Source organism: Microchirus variegatus (assembly GCF_963457635.1).
Source record: "Microchirus variegatus genome assembly, chromosome: 4".
In the NCBI taxonomy this organism is placed as follows: domain Eukaryota; kingdom Metazoa; phylum Chordata; class Actinopteri; order Pleuronectiformes; family Soleidae; genus Microchirus; species Microchirus variegatus.
Window position 1 is genome coordinate 31,382,610 of NC_139805.1, and position 22,179 is coordinate 31,404,788.

Consider the following 22,179-nt stretch of genomic DNA (forward strand, 5'->3'; position numbering starts at 1 on the left):
TTGCCAAAGCACTAACCAATGGTGTCAGCAACTATTTTTTACAGTATGTTATTATAGTAAAAACTGATCGAAAAGATTATGACTGGCAACATAAGTAGGAGCCTCACCAAAGACATTCTGAAGAAAATAGCCTCTGAGGTGAAGAAGAGTGCAGGCTCATGTTGACTCAAAAAGTCATCAAAGAGAGCAGTTGTCATGCATCAACAAACGACTATCTTCAGCACCTACAAATAGATCATTTTGCTATACATTTACACACAGACAAAACAATCCTCTGTATTTTTAAAAAACTCTGAGTCACAACAGTGATTGATTCTTAAGTGGTGTAATGCTTACGACCAGAAAACAATACGCAAATAAAATCGTTTTTCGGACTGGGAATCAGATTTAGTTCACGGAGGAAGGAACAATATTGTGATTGATGGCATCCCTAACGTAAGATGAAATATTTTTGTTTTTAATCAATTTGTACTAGAGAGTGCAACCCTGGTGTACATGGTTGGAAACCCTCTAACAAGGTATCATATTGAATCTCTCTGCTCCATATGTTCTGAGTGAAAACATATAATCCATGAAACACACTTAAAAACAAAGACAAGAATCAGGAAAGAATTAAAGTAAAAACTGACATTTTCTGAACACCCTCTGAATAGATTAGAGACTGACCTTGTCACCAACTTTAGAGCTGGCAGCCATGAAGTGAAAATACTGTCAGGCAGTAACACACTATGAAGCAAGAGCAGCTATTCCTGGACCTGACTGAGTTCCAGATATAGGGTACAAAGCAGCACAGCACAACGCGAGGACTGAGCAGCTCCACTGTCCATGTGCCAAACGCATTTTTTTACTCCACCAAATATTAAACCTGGATTTATTATTCACAGGGGTGAGTAGTTTTTTATGTTTTGTAACAGGCCGTAACAGATGCCAAGTAACACATAGGACACCTTAAAATGAATGTGTCTGTGAGATCAAAAGGCAAGAGAAGTCAGTAAATAGATTACCGGCAGGTTACGAAAGAAATTTGATTCTTTGAAAAAGTCATATTAAATCCAAGCAGGAGTGTACTTGTATGTATTTGCAGCTGTTTAATTGTCTACAGTAGTAAAGCAGAGGTGCATCAAAGTAGCAATTTATCACTATAACCCAATTTGTTGTGGTGGCTCACTTTTCTTTATCAGGCTGCACCAATAAATAATAATAAAATATAGCAAATAGTTGTTTAAAAATGCACATAATTAATATTCTGCACCGTTAATATGTGGCAGGGTATTGTATCCGCTATAACCATGACTGATGTTTTGGTGGACTTTTATTTTGAAGTTCTGGCTATGGAAGTTTTCTCTCTCTGATTACTTGCACATAAATGTAATGGCTAATCATAATTAAGCCAATCTTACTTATTGGGTACAGTGAGAGAGATATTAAAGAGTTTACATTGTATAGCAGTTTACTATCTCATGAAATACTTTTTTGGTATCTGGATTTCTCTTGATAAAGTAAAATGATTTGAATTGTTAATCCTTCAAGTGTCTGCACTGTAGCAATGCTGTTTCAGGAGGAGTTCAGTTTCAATGGGTCAGTGTCAGGAGTTATTTACGTTGCCATTCAACAAGCTAAAAATAAACACACATCCACTGGTCCCTTTGAATGCAACCTACTGCAATCAGCATGAACCAGCATAAACAGCTAAATTATTATTGTTTCAGACATGTAGCCATGCAAGACCTTCCATTTTAACCTCCAAATCAATTGTGTTGTAGCTTTCTCCCCACAGCTGTGCTGTACACTCATTTGGCCTCACTTGAACATGTCGTCGTCATACGCTGCTACTTTATCAGCTCTTCTCACAGCCAGCTCCTCACCTGTCAATCCCAGCCCTCAACTATCCCGAGACACAGTGGGGAGTCGTAAACCTCATCCTCCTCCTCAGCCCTACATACCTCAGTCACCACATCCTCTAGGATCATATGAGGAGCAACAGGAGGATCCTGCAGACTATGGAATAGGTAGGCAGCAAAAGCAGCGCAAAACACCAACACACAGCTGAGATGTCTTCTTTGATGCAGCTGGCATCTTATGTTGCAGGTGGTTATTACCTTGTGGAGATTGGAGAGATTTTTGTTGACCGTTATCGAGTAGTGAAAAAGTTGGGATGGGGTCACTTCTCAACTGTGTGGCTTGGCTGGGATATTGTGTAAGTACAAGTTTAACCTTATAACATAGTTTGGGCATAAACAAAACATATAACAATATTTTTTTATTATATACAGTATTGTTTGTATATAACAAACAATACTGTGGTTGTTTACCTACAGGAAAGGGCGTTTTGTGGCTCTGAAGATGGTGAAGAGTGCTAAAACATTCACAGACACAGCACTGGACGAGATCAAACTTCTGAAATGTGTCAGTGTAATTATGTGACTTACCTCTATAATTATGTATGTAGATGTTTTTCTTGTTTTAGTTTGTGGTTGACAAAGAAAAAGCCAATGGTGTTATGAATATTTACTCTATTTGTAGTGATTATTGATATATTACTTAAACACCAGGATGACATAGTCAGCATCTATGACTTTGATTTATGTACATTACATATCTTTGAAATGAACATCAGGTAAGGGACAGTGACCCCAAAGACCCTCAACAAGAGAGAATTGTGCAGCTCATTGATGATTTCAGGATCTCTGGAGCCAATGGAGAACGTATCCTTTAAGCCTGAGACACACCACCTTGATGGTTGGATGTTAGGCATCATCTGGGCAGTTTTGAATTGTTGAATTGGTAATGCTGTTTGTTAATAAGAGAGATCATTGATAGGCTGCTTAGAGCCAGCCAATCAATCACGAGTTACTCCCTCTCTGGGACAATGGCATGTAGACAGGTCCCACATATCAAGTTTTAATGTAGGGGCAAGTTACAGGGTACTTACAATGGTGGCAAAAAAAAATGGCTGACATCGCATTGGGTCAAGTCCATGTTGGTACACGTGTGCAGGGTTGGTCTCTCATGTCACATATGAAGTTGTATGCCGATCAGTCAATGTACGGTGAAGTTATAGTAAGTATATAGGAAAGTAGTATTTACTGGAGTAAATGATTTGTCAAAATATTCAAGACATTTCAATTAGTGTGTACACTATAGTAAGTAGTGAAGTTCCTTAATTGCTTTTAATCAGATGTGTGTATGGTACTGGAGGTTCTTGGTCACCAGCTGCTGAGCTGGATAACCAAATCCAACTACACTGGCCTCCCCCTGCCCTGCATTAAGAGCATCATCAAACAGGTGCTGTGCAGCCCTTTATTCCTTCTTAAATTATTATACCTGTCTTTAATCACTGACTATGTATCATGATGTGCGGTGCACTGACAGTGACTGTATTCATTCATCATCTTAGATCCTGCAAGGTTTAGATTACTTGCACACTAAATGCAAGATAATCCACACAGACATCAAGCCAGAAAACATCCTCTTGAGGGTGGATGAACTCTATTTAGAGAAACTGGCTGCCAGTAACAATATCTGGCAACTGCCAGTATCCCCTGCTATCACTAGCTCCTCAGGTTAGTGATGTTATGCATGGTATATCCACTTTATCATCAGTGTCTAGGTTAAATTAAAGATGAAGGCATGAGCCACATACATCTTTTTTGTATTTTTAACATTTTATAATAATGATAATAATAATAATAATAATGATTTTACTTTCTTCCAGTACACAGGGGCTTCAGAGAAAAGGTCGGTCTCATCAAAATATGACTTATGTATCATTTCATTGTCACACATTGTAACATTATGATTTGTGCTGTCCTGCTTTTGGTGGAAGCTGACTGGAGTTTTTCACACTTTCGGGGAGTGGGTAAGATTTTTTTTTTTTTTTTTTCATATACATTTTGAATATGCATTAAACCTGGGATACCTACACTATCAGATTGTAAAAAACAGACAGGTCAGCAGACATTTAACTAACTTTGGAGCATGTAAGAATTCTCCAGTACAGGTACTGCTGTATATCCTGCTATCTCACCTGGACAGCCTGTAATTGTAATTTGCAAAATACATTTAATATACCATATTTACAGGAGAATGCTCTGGCTAAAACAAATATTACTTTTATCATTTAGACAGGTTCTGCATTCATTCAAAGATACAGAATGTGTACGGAATTACAATAGTAATGGATCTATTGTAATTATATAAAAATAGAAATGTTGAAATTATCTCTGAACATGTCTCATTACCAGTGGCGGCCCCTGGGGCAATTTTTTCTGATAATGATTAAGGTGACCCATTTAATAAGTGCATAAAGCAAGACAGTATCAATTTGTTGTTAGTTGATTAACTGTCCTCCTTGTGTCCACTAGATGGCAACTTGATAAACAAATACATGAATCTAATGTATGATGTAAAATAGCTAAACAGGACACAAGATGTGTCCAGAAACCACATAAAGACAGGGGCAGCATATTAAGTCAAGTATTTATTAACTGACCAAGGATCAAGAGCTTTCACAACCTTTACCAGATACATACAACAAAAACATATGACAAGACAATGCAGTCAAATTATTCATTAAGTGTAAAGGAAAGTCCAGAATTAGATCTTTAGATGTGTTGCTAAATGCATCTTACAATACTTTCTTACACAAAACAGTCTGATTGTCTGATTTGCGTGAAGTTTAACCTGCAGTTAAACCCCGAGAGATACAAACATCAACAATGTTAGCAAACAAGCAAACAAACGTAGCTTCAAATGACTGCTGTCCGCTGCTACGAGCCGTAAACAGCTAACACGTATGAAAGTGTGAACTCCGTGCTGGTTAAACTACGTGTACTTATCAGTTCATGCTGGGACCGGTTAAACGAGCACAATCCTCCGTGTATTTTTAAAACGGTGAGCTTCGCTTCGCTCAGAGCGCCGCCAGCAAAGAGGCGAACAACTTATCAAGAGACGTGAAGTGAAGAGAACATATCCCCTCCTCTATTTGCTCAATTTACATATGACGCAAGCACGTTTGTGCATGCACATAAATCCTCATTAAAAATGCATTGGAGGGTATGTTTTTCGAGTCAATGGGAGAATTTTTGGGCGATTCTCCACGTCAATCAAATCGCCCCAGAAGAGGTGGAACCATAAAACGTGACTTGAATCTGATGATTCTGATTGGACAATAACAAATAATATGTCTAGAACAGTGATAAATATTAACAATATTAGTACTAAGGATCTTTGGAATTGCTGAGGAAAATAAATTCCTTTTCTCCTCCCAGTTGGGAGGGCGTCGCCCAAATCGTTCCTATACACCGTCCGCCCCTGCTCATTACTAGTTCTAGGAATCTTGTGTCACCTCAAAGTCAAGCACAAGTGCAGCTTCAGTTGGTCAGACCAACTTTCTTTTATTAAAGGTCCACTCTGTAGAATTTAGAGGGATCTATCAACTGAACTGAAGTTTTCATTGACCAATTATTACCTGCATTTAGCACTGCTGTTATGTATTTCCTACCTCTCATATGCCATTGGGAGTATAGTCTCCTCCATGGAGTCTTCCATGTTTTATATTAACACAGAATGAACAATTAAATAGTGGCTATACAAAGGGCAACTTCACCCCTAGATGTCACTGAATCCCATACACTGGTCTTTTAATGTCCCTTTAACAACCTCTAATGTAGTTTCAATATAGCCACTAGTGTACTGTATGTAGAGGAAGGTATTAAAATGCAGGCTTATGGTAACTAAAGAGTATATAATCAAAACACATGCAAAAGCAAAAAAGAAAAATTATGAATGTTGTAAATACCTATAATATACAGTGTCTTTTTGATACCACCCTTGTGGGACACCACTCAAACCCCACTCAAAGTACCTTTAATTTGCATGATTTGCAGCACTTCAGGTCTGAAGTTGTTAACTTTACAAACTTTACATTTCCTAGATATCCTAGATTAATGCAATGCTCTCCAATTTTTGTTTTCCACAACTGAATGTACCCTGCAGTCCAGCAAGATCTCCAGAAGCCCAATTAACCCACTGATGAAGAAAGACAGGCCTCAACGAGGGCGAGAATCTGCACCAGAGCACAAACACACTCCTCCCTTTAGCACACAAGGCTTTACCTGTCAGTCTCAACTCACGGGTGCTAATGTCACATTAAGGAGGCAGACCCTGCTGTTGGAGGACAGACTGGACTTAGCTCCATACCACCACAGAGACTCCTTCTGCTCATGGCCTGACTTCAACACAGATGCTTCTGTTTCTCACTCTAGATCAGTGTTATTAAATCATACTGCACAGCTATCACCACCACCACCATCTCCTCCAAGTGGTAAGTCTCAATACCCCTAAACTATGTGTGTGAAAGTTATACATCCTCTTATACATCCGCAGTGTGTGTTGATGTACCTTTGGACCTACTGAATCCAGAGAATGCTGATAAAATCTTCATCAAGATTGCTGACCTGGGCAATGCCTGCTGGGTGGTGAGTGATTTTCATAAACTAGACAAATTATACAATTAAAAATAGACGGTGGTTAACAAATGAAGCTGCGTGTGCTGCTATGTTAAAGAAAAAAGAAAGCTTTTAGGCGGCGGGAGATCCTTTAGGCGGCGGTAAGGTGGTAATGCTGTAGTATCGCGAGATTCAGTGAGATCAGTGCAAAATCCAACATGGCGGCGCGCATCTAATACTAGCATTTCCTCTGCACATCGCCAACTAATCCGAGGCCAAAATAGCAATAACAGCCGTAATAAAAAAACAGTGAGACAAACAGAAGACTGGATAACCTGGAGGAATACATCGACGAGTGTTTTCACCGATTTGTCATGGATAAAACACCGAAAACACCCTCGTCCAAAAGAAGCCGCCAGAAGGACTCACCCGAAGTGGCTTCTCCTCCCGAAACAAGTGCTGCGTCGGACCATGACTTTTTGGAGATCCTTAACTCCATTAACGGGAAGCTGTCGAGTTTTGATGCTCGACTCTCGTTGATGGAGTTACTCCACAAAGAGTTCCAGGCGCTACGGGAGTCACTGGAATTCAGCCAGCAACAGGTGGTCGAACTCGCGGCGGAGAATGTTTATTTAAAAAGCTCAGTGGCGTCGCTCATGGAAAAAACCAGCCGTCTCTCAAATGAAAATAAAAACATTAAAGAAACAATCATTGATCTCCAAGCGAGGAGTATGAGAGACAATCTGGTTTTCTCTGGGATTCCGGAAAAAACCGAAGAGGATCCAGAAGTGACGGTGAGAGACTTTTTACAGAAACACCTTCCACCGGGCACACCGCATAGGAGGAAGGCGGCAGGACGGCCAGCGCCCGCGTCCCATCATCGTAAAATTCGAACACTTCAAACAGAAGGAGCTGGTGAAGAGCCGGGGACGAGAGCTCAGAGGAACGGACTTCAGCGTCAACGACCAGTTTCCCAAGGAAATCCTGGAGCGACGCAAGAGGCTGTTTCCACTGAGAAAGAAGCTCATGGCAGAAGGATCCCGGGCAGTTGTTGCAGTGGATAAACTGTACGTCAACGGGCAGCTATACCGGGATAAAGAGGTAACCCCCTGGCTCTTCTAAACAGGTCTGTATGTTTGTGTACAATATGCATAATATAAATTCGAATTATTACCATCATTTATCCAGAGTTTAATAATAATAGGCCAATCTTATAGTCGCACACCTCAGCACAGCACCCCTAGACAGAGAGGAGTAGCTATTCTGATCAATAAGAAGTTACATTTCACACATAAAAACACTATTACAGATCCAGAAGGTAGGTTTATAATAATTACCCTACTAATCAATAGTACAGACTTCTGCATTGCCAACATATATGGACCAAATGTTGATGACCCTTCCTTTTTTCACTCCTTCTTCTCCTCACTATCACCTCACCTGGACACAACAGTCATATTGGGAGGGGACTTCAACATGACACTCAACCCAGAATTAGACAGGCTCAGTATGACAGAAACAACACGAAACTGGCAGTCGACAGTGATTCTTAAAAAATATATGGAGGATTGTGGTCTCTGTGATGCTTGGCGCTCCCGGAACCCAGCTACGAAAAAATACACCTTCTTCTCACCGGTACACAACTCATACTCACGACTTGACTTCTTCCTGACCAGCAGCTCAACTTTAGCAAATATTGCAGACACCGATATCCACCCTATCACTATCAGTGACCATGCACCGGTCTCACTAAACATAACTATAAAGGCAGTTACCCCACCAAACAGAAACTGGAGACTTAATACATCTTTGCTAAATGACCCAAACTTCATCAAATACATCGAGGACGAGTGGGCAACCTTTCTGGAGTTCAATAACCTACCAGGAACTTCGCAATGTATCCTGTGGGAAACAGCTAAAGCAGTAATAAGGGGTAGAATAATCTCCTTCTCCTCATTTAAAAAAAAGAAAGACAATTCACTAGAAATAGAATTAGAACAGAAAATTAAAACACTGGAGACTGCTTACACCACCTCACAAGACGAACACCTTTTGAACAATATACGACAATTAAAACTTGAATTAAATAAAATAATTGAAAGGAAAACACAGTTCCAACTGGAAAGGCTACGCTTAGAAAACTTCGAACATAGTAACAAATCCAGTAGGTTTTTAGCTAACCAACTTAAAATAAATAAGGAAAAAACAACTATCCATTCCATAAAAGGTCCTGACGGGAACTTAACCCACACACCGGAGGAAATAAATAACGTCTTCAGAGATTTCTACAAAAACCTATATTCTTCCAATAATACCTCATCTAGTACAGAGATAGACACATTTCTAAACTCTATAAATCTGCCAACACTTAACAATGAACAGATCAGCACCATAGAATCTCCCATTTCAACGGTAGAACTCTATGATGCCCTCCACCACATGCCAAACAGGAAAGCCCCAGGACCAGACGGATTCCCAGCGGAATTCTACAAAACATTTTGGCCCATACTGGCACCCATATTTCATAAAATGGTAATGGAAATTAAGGAAAGTGGCACTCTCCCCCCACACATAAACACAGCACATATCTGCCTCCACCTCAAACCAGATAAAGACCCCTCACTCCCATCCAGCTACCGACCAATCTCACTCATAAATGCAGATCTTAAAATCATCTGCAAAGCCTTAGCGAGGAGACTGGAAAAAATCACCCCCTTCATAATTCACCCAGACCAGACAGGATTTATCAAGGGCAGACACTCAACAAATAATACGCACAGGTTAATCAATATAGTAGACTATTGCACAATCAATAAACTTAAATCAGCAATTATGTCACTAGACGCAGAAAAAGCATTTGATAGAGTAAACTGGAAATTCCTTCTTGCGACAATGGATAAATTCGGATACAAACAAAACTTTGTCTCCTGGATCAAAATTCTTTATAGTTCACCCAGTGCCTCGGTCAGGACAAACGCTCAAACATCTCCAAGCTTCAAGCTCCAGAGAGGCACCAGACAAGGTTGTCCACTCTCCCCCTCACTGTTTGCCATATTTATAGAACCGCTTGCAGCTGCAATTCGAGAAAATGGAAATATCAAAGGTATTCAAACAGAAAATCTGCACCACAAGAAAAGCCTATATGCGGATGATGTATTACTCTTCCTTCAAATCTCACAAAACACTCTCTCTGGTACTATCTCACTCATCAATAAATTCTCAGCAGTCTCAGATTACTCAATAAATTGGACAAAATCAACTATTCTACCGATCAACTCCGACTTCAAAACATCTTTACCGACTCCTTTGAAATCAGGCAACATTAAATACCTAGGAATTAGTTTATCCTCTAGGATCTCAGATCTAACTCAACTAAATTATACACCGCTACTTAAAACAATTGAAAATGACCTCCAACGATGGACCTCTCTACCCATATCACTTATGGGTAGAGTCGCCACTATAAAAATGATGATCTTACCTCTTCTCTATGATCCCCACCAAACCTTCACCAACCTGGTTTAAATCATTAGATTCAGCTACCACAAAATTCCTGTGGAAAAATAAACCAGCACGTATAAGTCTAAAAACCCTTCAAAAAGTAAAAACCTGTGGAGGATTAGAACTTCCAAACTTTCATAATTACTTCCTGGCTAATTAACTACAGTATGTCCATAAATGGATAAAACCTGACCCACTGGACAATCAATGGTTAGACATAGAAAAAACATTCTGCAAAGATATCCGAATCTGTGATCTACCTTTCATCAGTACAACCATTAAACAGCACCAATGTTTTAAAAGCATAACTATAAGTACCTCCCTCTCAGCCTGGTGGGAATTTATTAAAACCACTAAGTCCTCACATATACCCTGTAAACTTACCCCAATCTGGAACAATCCTGACATCCTGCGAAATAAAGTTATGTTAAACTTCTCAACATGGCACGAAAAAGGAATAAGGCACCTGGAACAAATACTCGAACATAATACATTCATCCCGTTCCAGAACCTGATGGAGCAATATAACCTCCACAGTAGTAAGTTTCTCGAGTACCTGCAAATTAAATCTGTAATTAGAACAAGGTTTAGAACAAGTAAATGGGAACTAGAACTACCTCCAATAATAAATCAATTTCTAAACCTCACATCTCCCAGAAGATTATCAAAAACGTATGCTCTACTGACAGAAAATGACACAATAATCTCCTTACCAACTAAAAAATGGGAAACAGACCTAGGCATCAGCCCAGATGAAACTTTTTGGATACAAATATCAGCTAACATGTTCAAAATGATTAAAACCCCAGACTTACAACTCATACAATACAAAGTTCTACACAGAATACACTACACAGGACAAAGAATGTTCAGAATGGGGTATTCACAATCAAACACCTGCTTAAACTGTAATGAAGACAAAGCCGATAATTACATGCATGCTATATGGATGTGCACACCTGTACATACATTCTGGTATAAGATATGTGAGGACCTATCAGCATGCCTAGACCACACTATACCACCTTCTCCTGCACTGTGTATACTGGGAGATTTAAGTCAAATAAATATAGAAACAGGAAAAGAACGCATGCTAATTACTAGCCTAAGCATCGCCAAGAAAACAATCCTCTTAAACTGAAAAAACAAACAAAAAATAAGTATAAGCCAATATAGAAATCTTCTGCTTGACCACATCTCTATGGAGAGAATGTCTGCCTCACTTAAAAAACAGTTGGCCAACTTCAATTCTACCTGGGCACCTTTAATTAACTATATTACTTAGGGCAGTGGGGGGCTGGCGTCTCTGCTGGCCGGCCTCCTGGGGTGGGGGCCGGGGGTCCGGGGTACTGGGGCTGTTTGGTGGCCTTTGGCGTCTGGTGGTCCCGCTTTCCGGCTGTCTCTCGGTGGCTGTGGGCCTGGCCCGTGGGGACTGGGGGGCCGGGGGGGCTGCGGGTGTGGGCTGGACTGTCCTGCGTCGTGGGTGGGGGGGGGCCCTAGGCCTCCGTATGCTGGGGCTCGCTGGGCCCCTATGGGTGGGCCTGGCCCCTGCCGGTGGCGGCCCCGCTAGAGTCGCTCCCCAGTGAGGTGGGGGGGCGCTCGCTGCGGCGCCCCGGCGTTGCCCTGGGGTGGACCGACGCGTCTCTTTTCCCCTGGGCGGGTAAGGTGGTAGAGGCGGGTGGGCTTCCTGGCATGGGGGGTCCCGGGGACTGGGGGGGGGGGGCCTGGCCCGGCCTGTCTCCGAGCGGTGGGTGGGGTGGGGGCCTGGACTGTCATGGCGGATGCCGTGCTGACCTGCCTACGGGTCCTTGCCTGCCCTCCGTGCTCCCCCACCAGATCTGGTATATCACTCTCACACACACAACTAGGGTATTGGGGGAGATACAGGAGGGTGGGGGATGGGTGGGGGGGACCTCCCAGGTACCTGTGTCCCGCCCGCCTCCCGGCTGGGCTGGGGTCGGTGGTTTGGGCTGGGGGGCGGTTGTGGAGCTCCGGGGCGCTGGCGGCTGCGGCGGGTAGTTGGGTCGGCTGTCGGTCTGTCGGGGGGAGCCCCGGGGGACCTGGCCGTGGCTCTCCATGACTCCTGGGAAGGGTGATGGTGGGCGGTGGGCTGGTCGCTCGGCGGGGGCTGACTTTGGGCGCCCTGCCCTGGGTGGACGGTGGGTCCCTGTGCCGGGTGGGCGTGGGGTCCGCTGTGACAGGTCTTACGGCCTCTGACCCATACCTGCGTGAGGGGGCTTGCCCGGGGCGGATCCGGGACCCTGCTGCCTCCTGTTCCTTAGGGGCCCCCGGCTGGGATCCCTACATGAGCCTCTGCCGGCTCCCCTCTGGGGGGGAAGTCGTGTGGTTGGCTCCGGGGTAGGCGTCGGGGATAGCTGTGGCGGGCTCTGGCCTGCCTCCTGGGGGGGCGTTCAGGGGGAGGCTCTACTGTCCCTGGTGATGGGCTGGGCTGCCCTGGGGGCCTGGGTGGGTCCCGGGTGTGGGGACCTGGGGCCTCGGGACCTGCCTCGGCGTGTGGTGGGCTGGTCTGTGCTCGTGGTGCCGTCGTCTCCTGCCCCCTCGGGGCGTGCTCTGCGCGTGGGGGGCGCCGGCTCTGGTATCTCCGGGCCCGTGGGGCTGGTGGACGCCCCGTGTGCCTGGGTTACCGCCGGTCTCCTTCCGGGGGGCTGGGGGGCGGCGACACGGTTTCACCACCGATTCCCGACCACACCAAGTGACAACCTCCGCACATACATATATATGGATGCGCGAATACACAGACATACAGATACACACACAGACAAACTCTGGTTCATGATAGAACCAATATAAACTGATACAACCGTTATAAACAAGATCACCTTATCTATATGTGGTTGTTAACAAATTCTAATGGTACTGTAATACAAATGCATATCAGTGTTATTAATGTTGTAATGTTGTCATTACTGCCTTAGTGTGTTATGCTACTAATTTCTATCTAGTGTCTCTCTTTCCCTCCCTCTCTCGCTCCCCCTCTCTCCCTCCCTCCCTCCCCCCTCCCCCTCTCTTTTCTCTCCCTCTTTCTCCCCATCTCTCTCACACCTCCCTTGTCTGTCTACCCACCCTCACCACCACCCCCCTTGTCTGGCCCGGTCCTCCCACACAACCTAATAAATAAAATCAATAAAAATAAATACATAAATAGCAGGACGGGCATTACAGCGCTGTAATCACTCGCCCTGCAAACTGCAAAATCTGTCCAACACCAACAGATGCAGTCAACCATAGTGCATGCCCAAGGTACTGGACAGGACAGGTAAAAAAAAAAAAAAAAAAAATGTATTTGATTTGTCCTCAGTCTAGACTCAATGCAACAGGTGCTAGAGGTATATTTACATCAACATCTGCATCAAAACACCTGGGGGAATTGGGGGATTGTCTCCTCCATAATTCGCCTATGAGGGATGAATGAAATGACTGTAGTGCAATGTGGTGAAATGAATGTGCTTCATTCTTCACCCATTGAATCAAAGCACACCATTGATTCAATATATGTTATATGTTATAATTTTATCCCACATACCACAGCCTCCTCAGAAAGAAGGGGAAGCTCTGGCCCTTCCTGTAGATGAACTCTGGCTATCATCCACCTAAACTGACAGGCCGGGCAAGGACAGCATTAATCAGATAACCATTCAAGGGGCCCATGGTAATTATGGGAGAGCTGCAAAGATCCACAGCTAATGGTGGGAGACTCTGTCCACAGGACAACTATTAGTCATACACTCCATAAATCTGGCCTTTATGGCTTGAGAATAGAGTGGAGGTTCACCATCCAGCTGGACAACAACCCTAATCATAACAGCCAAAGCTACAATGGAATGGTTTTAGATCAAAGCATATTACTGTATTAGAATGGTCCAGTCAAGGCCCAGACCTAAATCCAATTGAGAATCTGTGAAAATTGCTTGCTCCATCAACTCTGACTGAGCTTGAGGTAATTTGCAAACCGAATGGGCAAAATTTCAGTCTCTAGACATGCAAAGCTGGGGTAGAGACATATCCCAAAAGACTTGCAGCTGTAATTACAGTGAAAGATGGTTCAAAGTATTGACTCAGAGGGGTGAATCCATATGCACTCAACACTTTTCAGATTTATATTAGTAAATTATTTTGAAAATCATATCATATTTTTTTTGTATTAACTAAACTAAATAATGTAATAACAACATAACTCGCTTTGATGTGACAAATTGTGGAAAAGTCTGGGAAGATTTTTGTTTTCAGTTCCCCTTATGGATCACTCATCTCTGCCTTATTTCTATCCCTAAAATAATGAAAAGTGACATTGGCCCCCTACAGACTCTAGAATTGCCTCTGTAGCTAACACATGCTCCCTTGTAAAGCTACGAATGTAAATCAGTGGTTTTGCTTCCATGGACACAGGAGTTGTCGATCTACTGTGTTTTGACTGGATAAAGATGGCTTGACAGAGGTGTGTATCGCGGTGTGGAAACTGTTACTGTTATTGTGTGGTTGCACTGTGAGAATCGCTGTCATTCATAAAGACTGTTAATGTTATGACCTATGATACTACCTCCATCTTGATGTATACAGCTAAAGCAAGGGTCTGCAACCTGTGGCTCTAAAGCCATATGTGGCTCCTTGTAGCTTTAGAGATCAAGGCGACAAATTAAAGGTCCCATATTATACCCTATTACCCCAAGTTAAACTAGTTCCTGATGCCCTAATGAACATGTCTGTAACATGCTTTAGTCAAAATATCATAAGGATGAACAATAGCAGCACAATAGCAGTTCAATAACCCTGCCAAAACAGCCTTTTTCAGAATGCTCGGTTTTGTGCCTGGTCATTTACATGTGAATGAGACCCAGGTAAACACACATCCACTGCTTCCAGGAGAGTGTCGATCTAACTTACTATCCACAGCCATACTGTCGCCACTTATCACCTATTGTCATGCACCGTCGTCACAACCCCCGCTCTGTATACCCCATAGTAATGTCCGTTTACCCGTTGTTACTGCGTTTCACAGTAATGCATAGAGTGACCATGATTTTGGCTTCTCATGATCAAAAAAACATTAGAATCGAAGAAAAACGATTAATGCGCCGCGCGGCGTGTATGTAATTTCCTATGCTAGAAAAACACCTTGAATGCACCAGTGTTACTGCAGCGGCAACTGACGTGTGTGGATCAATAATGAGGAGAGAACGTGGAAACACGACAGAAAGGAAGCCTTTGGTTGAGAAGAAATGTAGGACAACATCTGCTAACCGGAAACACATTGACGGACGTCGAGCAAAAGGAAATTGTTTGCCAAGTCTCTCGCGCTGTCGTGTCTGCTCCTGAAGGCAACACGACCAACAATCTCGTCAGCCAGCGCCACCACAACACGTTCCTCACGGCAGACTCTTTACAATCCTGCCCCATATCCCACCAAGATAACGGAGGCTGTGACATTTATGGTAGTGAAGGACATAAGCAAACAGGATCCAAGACACTTGATCAGACTTTGGACAAGCGTCACTTGTTTCCGCCACGTAAACGTTTCAGCAGAGTTACAGCCCTATATAAATGTTGTGCTGAGGGAGTATAGCACTGTTTTGTTCTTTGAATCCATGACCTTTCCTCCGGACCATATCCTTCCCAATCCACCAGGTACTGGTGACCACGGCCCCGCCCCGGTGGCGGATGTTGAGTATGCGGCTAACCGTTTAGGCAGGACCGCCCTTGATGATCCTGGGCGGAGGAGGGGGATCGGCGGGAAGGACCAGATCTGACTCGACCACGGGCTTAATGAGGAAGACATGAAACGTGGGATGGATCTTGAGAGAAAGAGGTAACTTGAGACGTACCGATGTGGTGTTAATGATTCCGTCGATGGGTCCGATGAATCTAGGCGCCAGCTTGCGGGATTCAACCTGGAGAGGGAGGTCTTTCGTGGAAAGCCAGACCTTCTGGCCAGGGATGTATTCAGGAGCGGGAGTGCGGTGACGATTAGCCTGTCGTTGAGACTGTTGGGAGGCTTTCTGGAGTGCTGTCCGGACCTGTACCCAGATTGCCTGACAACGTTCAAGGTTGGCCTGAACGGACTGAACTGCGACCTCTCTCTCCTGAAAACTGAACAGGGGTGGTTGGTAGCCCAGGGATGCCATGAATGGGGAGATGCCAGTTGATGCAGAGAATTATGTGCGTATTCGACCCATGGTAGGAAGGTGCTCCATTCTTCTGGATGGTGGGCGGCGACGCATCGGAGGGCTACCTCCATATTTTGGTTTGCCCTCTCTGTTTGACCGTTTGATTGGGGATGATAGCCGGAAGACAGGCTGGCAGAAGCCCCCAAGGCAGAGCAAAAAGCCTTCCACACCTGCGAGGTGAATTGAGGACCATGATCTGAGACGATGTCAGCGGGGAAACCATGGATGCGAAAAACGTGTTGAACCAAAAGTTCAGCTGTCTCCATGGCGGAGGGCAGTGCAGGTAGTGGAATGTAGTGTACTGACTTTGAAAAACGGTCAACAACAGTGAGGACGGTGGTATGATTATTGGAGGGGGGAAGTCCAGGGGGTGTAGAAGACCAGACGGAGGGCGATTGGAAGTCTTGCCCCTGGAGCAGGTGGGGCAAGCAGAGACGAAGGTCGCCGCGTCTTGGGACACCAGAAACGCTGTTTGAGGAATTGAAGAGTTCGAGCAGTACCAGGATGACAAGCCAACTTGGAGGAATGGCCCCATTGGAGGACCTCGGAGCGTGCTGCCGCGGGCACAAAAAGGCGATCGGGTGGGCCTCCTCCAGGGTCGGGATCGGTCGCCTGGGCCTCCAGAACTCTCGTCTCCACTGGCCAAGTAGCGGCACCTAGGATGCAGGAGGACGGCAGGATGGGTCCGGGTTCTGGAGCATACAGTCAGGAGAGGGCATCAGGCTTTATGTTTCGGGTACCTGGGCGAAAGGTCAGGGTAAACTGGAATCGTCCCAGGAAGAGAGCCCAACGTGCCTGCCTCGAATTGAGTCTTGGGGCGTTTTGTAGATAGGCCAGGTTCTTATGTTCAGTCCAGACGATAAACGGTTGGGCGGTCCCCTCTAGCCAGTGCCTCCACTCTTGGAAGGCCAAGACGACAGCCAGAGCTCTTTATTCCCAACGTCGTAGTTTCTTTCAGCGGGAGAGAGTCGACGGCTGAAGAAAGCGCAGGGATGGAGTTTCTGGTCGTCGAGGCTGCGCTGGGAGAGGACCGCCCCCACACCGGTGTCGGACGCGTCAACCTCCACCACGAATTGACGTTCTGGGTCAGGATGGGACAGGATAGGGGCAGAAGTGAACATCTCCTTCAATCGAAGGAACGCAGACTCAGCATCACCGGACCACAGGAACGTCTGTTTAGGAGAAGTTAATTTTGTTAGGGGTTCAACAATTCTGCTGTAGTTCTTAATAAAGCGTCTGTAAAAGTTCGCGAAGCCTAGGAAGCGCTGTAACTGCTTCCGGGTGGTAGGGGTAGGCCAGTCTTTTACCGCCAAGATCTTGGAAAGGTCGGGAGCAAGACTTCCCTGTTCCACAATAAACCCCAGGAATGGAACTGATCTTGCATGGAATGAACATTTCTCCACCTTAACAAATAGTTTATTTTCCAATAGTCTCTGTAACACTAAACGGACATGCTGGACATGTTCCTCTTCGGTCTCGGAAAAAATGAGAATATCATCCAAGTACACGAAGAGGAACCTGTCCAGCATGTCACGCAGCACGTCATTCGCCAGGTGCTGGAAAACAGCAGGGGCGTTATTGAGGCCAAAGGGCATCACCAGATATTCAAAATGACCTAGGGGTGTATTGATGGCTGTTTTCCATTCATCCCCCTCCTTTATGCGGACCAGATGGTAGGCGTTACCTAAGTCTAACTTAGAAAAGACTCGTGCCCTACTGAAGGGGTTAAAGGCAGCATCAAGGAGAGGTAAAGCGTAACGGTTCTTTATGGTTATATCATTAAAGCCACAATAGTCAATGCACGGTCGGAGAGTCCTGTCCTTTTTGGACACAAAAAAGAATCCCGCCCCCACTGGTGAGGACAGCCGGATGAGCCCATTCGCCAGAGACTGGGTTATGTAGTCCTCCATGCTTTGATGTTCGGCCCGTGACAAGTTATAAAGACGCCTCGATGGTAGTGTGGCCCCAGGAAGAAGATCTATGGCGCAGTCGTACGGGCGATGCGGTGGTAGCGAAAGCGCACGGCCCTTGGAGAAGACCTCAGTGAGGTCATGGTACGCCGCTGGAACGCCGGTGAGATCAGGAGGTTCGGGGTTGGTGTCTGGAGTCCTTGATGAAGAAGGTCTGGCGGATCTGAGGCAGTGAGAGTGGCAGTGGACGCTCCAACTGGAGAGTTGACCAGTGGACCAGTTGAAGACCGGGTTATGGCGAGCCAGCCAGGAAAGCCCCAAGACGATCGACGCCGATGAAGCAGGGATGAGGAACAGCTGGACCTCCTCCACGTGATTACCAGGGTTTAAGCACTCCTGCGTGCGCTGGTGAGCTTAAATTTATGGGCGGCTGGGACATGAGGCGATGAGGTGTCCCGTGAGACCACAGTAGATGCAGGAACCAGACTGCAGTCGGCGTCGTCTCTCCGTGGGTGATAGACGGGTGCGGCCCAGCTGCATTGGTTCACTATTATTATATAGACTAGGAGTGGGTGATTTAAACGACGGAGCGACAGAGCCGGGGAAGTGAGAACTGTTGATCGAACGACGAGGAGAAGAACGCCGCTTATCGCGTCTCCTCTCCTTGAGTCTACAGTCTAGACGAATGGATAGGTCTATTAGAGCATCAAGAATAGGTGTTATGTCTCGAGTGGCCTATTCGTCCCTTAACTCATCGTTTAACCCACATAAGAAAATAGCTCGGAGTGAGGTGTCGTTCCACCCACTCTCTGAAGCACAAATACGAAAATCCGCCGCCGAAGAACTGCCCTGTCTTAACGCGAGTAGCCGATTAGCAATGTCATTGTCTTGAAAAGAATGGTCAAAGACTCGGTTTAACTCGGTAGCGAAGGCAGAGTATGAAGTAGGACGTGAGCGGACATTACGAAAAATGGCCGCGGCCCACTGAGCGGCTCTCCCGGAGAGCAGATTGACAACAAACTATCTTCGCATGATCAGACGGGTAAGTAGCCGGTTGTAAGTCAAATACCAGAGAGCATTGAAACAAGAAACTTGAGCATTTCTTCAGTTCCCCCGATAAACGTTCGGGAGTCGGAACAAATGGCTCACGGGGGTGCATAGCATGTTGAAACGACGAGGCTACCGGAAGAGACTGGGGAGACGGAGGAGTTGGTGAAGCAGAGGAATGAAGCGGCCCGAGTCTAGCTGTTAGCATTTTCATGGAGTTAGCTACATCAACTAGCAGTGCCTCGTGGCGGCTAATCGCTTCACCGTGTGCGGTGAGTGCTTGCTTGAAGCTGTCTCTGTCTGCCGGGTCCATGGTTGGTCAGATCCAACTGTTACGTTTTCATAAAAGGAAACGTTGAGAATATAATATGAGGACCCGAATGCAGACAGGACAGAGGCAGGTAAGTAAAAGTATCTTTATTTAACTACCAGATGTTACAAGCGTAAGCAGGATATGACAACACGAAGGTAAGCCTAAGCGAACGAATACAGCTGAGCCAGGATCCACAACAGCTCTCTCGGCAACACAGTTTGTTTTGTGTTCCAGGTGGAACAAACTCACTCAGGATGTAGCGGAGGAGTAACGTTTGTTCTTAGAGAGTCTGTGGCGAAGCGGCTGCTTCGTGTGGAAAGGAGAAGACGAGCAAGCTGGAGACACAACAGGAGGAAGCGAGTGGAAGGAGTGGAATCCGCAGGAGAGTCCGTGTTGTTCTCAGCAGCAGGAGACGTGGAGACCTGAGAGGAAGGTTCAGGTAAGTAACCAGGTTTGAGTCAAGGTTTCTTCTAGCTAGGTAAGTATACGTGTTTACCAGCAGAGTGAAAACATGGATCTGACACCAGAGATGTGCGAAGCCCCGCCTTATAAGTCCGCGTGATCGCTGATCAGGAACAGCTGGGCAGGAGCTGCGCAGGTGGAGTCATCTCTGGCGTCATCTGGGGAAACTGGGTCAACCACGCCCCCGCACATCCTGCTCTGTATGAGCACAGATACCATTGTTGTGAGCTACACTGCTACACAGAACAATACATATACAATACAATAAAAACTGGACATAATAACCTCTTAAGATTTGAAATGAAATAACCTAAAAATGTGTGTGTGTGTGTGGGGGGGCTTATTCTGTTATCATTTGTGTAGTCATACAGTGGTATGCAAAACCCTGTTAATCTTCAAAGATTTGTGCAAGAAGTGTGCAAGAATTATTCAAAGAAAATGTATGATTTATAAAGGAAAATCATGAACATTTACAGGGGTGCCACTACCATACCACCCATACCACTGTATTTCTATCATCTGTTTTTGTTGTTACATGAAAACAAAATATACTATATATACTTAAGAGTGAAGGATCAAAGATAGACACATATTTCTAATATCAAATCAGACACTAATGAAATACATTGAAGTGGCTCTGTGGTGTTGTGTTGTCTGTCACTGAATGAGCTGATAACATCCTAACTCACAACGCAAATCATTAGCACCACAGTCAATACTTCACACACAAAGCTGTGTCATTCACACGATTCAAGCACTACAGCACATGTTTGTGCTGAGTTAGCGAATTAGAATAACAAGAAAAAACGTCCCTGTATGTGACTGAACACTAACTACTTATATGAAAACTCACCCATAAGAATATAGAGCGGTGCTGGCGTCACGTCATCATCGCAGACAACTACTGTCTGTCCTGCTCTCTTTCAGCCGCTGAATAATCCATCTGTTTGTTGTTTTTGTGATGATGAAATCTGCTAACACGTTAGCATAAAGATCGCTAGCTTAAAATGCTAACAATCCACACACCAGCAGTCTATGTGCTTTCTCTGTCCTTGTGAAGACGTTCAGCCACAGACAATTATTGTTCTGTTCTCCTTGCCTTCATTTGTGATAAGATTATTTTCTCATTTTAGCCATTTGGCATGTTTATTTGAAACAGCGGGAAAACGATGCAGGCTCACAGTCATGAGGGCAAAGCGAGAAAAAAAAAAGACACAACAACATCCAGGTAACAAAAAGTCGTCACTTCCGTTGTTTGTATTAACAAAATAAAAGGGAGTAAGGGCGCCATCAGAATTACACTTAACACTCCCAATCGCTCTTAGCTCTCTGAGTTATCTGGAAAATAAATACATTTTACAAAAATGGTTTCTCTTTGACCATTTAAACAAAAACACATTGTTCTTATGTGCCAAACAAAAATGCTCTATATACACTGTCTATAGACAATGCTACTGTCACTTGTTTTCTTGTTTTCCATGAGATCAGAGCGCTTCCTTCACTCAGACTAGCACAATATCCTGATGTCAAAATTGATATCAGGTCTAGTGCATGTGGATAAGTATATTAAACTTCCCACTGCCTCTCTGTACTTTCTTGGATCTGTCGTATTCTCAGCATTTTCTGTGTACTCCAGTTTTGATTCACATGGAGTCTCTCTGGACCTGCAATCCTGCATTCCAAACTTTTCCAGTATTTTAATTACATATTTCTTCTGTGACATTTTAATGAATCTCGCTTTGTATTTATCAATCTATGTCACTCTTCAGTGTAAAGACCCATCTGCCCCCCCACTGCTCATTTGCCTGGTGGCAATGAGGTGAGGCTGAAAGTCTCATTTTCTTCAAGTGATCGCACTTGAAGAAAAAATCCATGGCATTTTTCCACTGCCTTGACTTTGTTGAAGTTATAGCATCCTGGAAAGTTTGCGGAATATCACATACTGCTCTATAACAAGAGTCCATGCATGTTTGTAGTTTGTCCACTGTATTTTTGGTCTCAAACTCCTGTAAGTAAGTAGGTTTCTTTCTGATTCGCTCCTATTTACAGTGTCATCAACATCAACAGGCTGTGTGCGCTCAGTCTGTTCAGGTGAAGTCCCCGAAAAAAACACTCTGCATTTTTTGACTTGGTACATTATGTATTTCATCATCGATAACATTTTCTTCATCATTATCGACCTCGGGATGTACCCTCTTATCAGCATATTCTATGCATGACTCAGATGTTGGTGTTTCTTTCTCATTAACAACTTTGGTTGTGAATTTTACCAACCGCCATTTTTGGACTTTCTCCGTGTCTGGATAGTACACTAG

General features: G+C 44.6%; 1 protein-coding gene across 3 annotated transcripts in view; it reads left to right on the forward strand.

The window, feature by feature from the left end:
• The first annotated feature begins 772 nt into the window (after positions 1–772).
• The window catches only part of LOC310925675 (SRSF protein kinase 3-like), a 51,301-nt gene continuing 29,894 nt past the window's right edge, over positions 773–22,179 (forward strand). For 2 of the 3 annotated variants that reach the window (XM_083887678.1, XM_083887676.1), the window contains exons 1-11: positions 773–886; positions 1,764–2,009; positions 2,089–2,197; positions 2,319–2,406; positions 2,618–2,705; positions 3,179–3,285; positions 3,398–3,563; positions 3,716–3,738; positions 3,827–3,859; positions 5,998–6,325; positions 6,388–6,479. In XM_083887678.1, coding sequence (XP_083743804.1) covers positions 826–886; positions 1,764–2,009; positions 2,089–2,197; positions 2,319–2,406; positions 2,618–2,705; positions 3,179–3,285; positions 3,398–3,563; positions 3,716–3,738; positions 3,827–3,859; positions 5,998–6,325; positions 6,388–6,479 — 1,341 coding nt within the window. In that variant the 5' untranslated portion in view covers positions 773–825. The remainder of the gene's footprint in view (positions 887–1,763; positions 2,010–2,088; positions 2,198–2,318; positions 2,407–2,617; positions 2,706–3,178; positions 3,286–3,397; positions 3,564–3,715; positions 3,739–3,826; positions 3,860–5,997; positions 6,326–6,387; positions 6,480–22,179) is intronic. The other variant, XM_083887677.1, reaches the window with a different exon arrangement.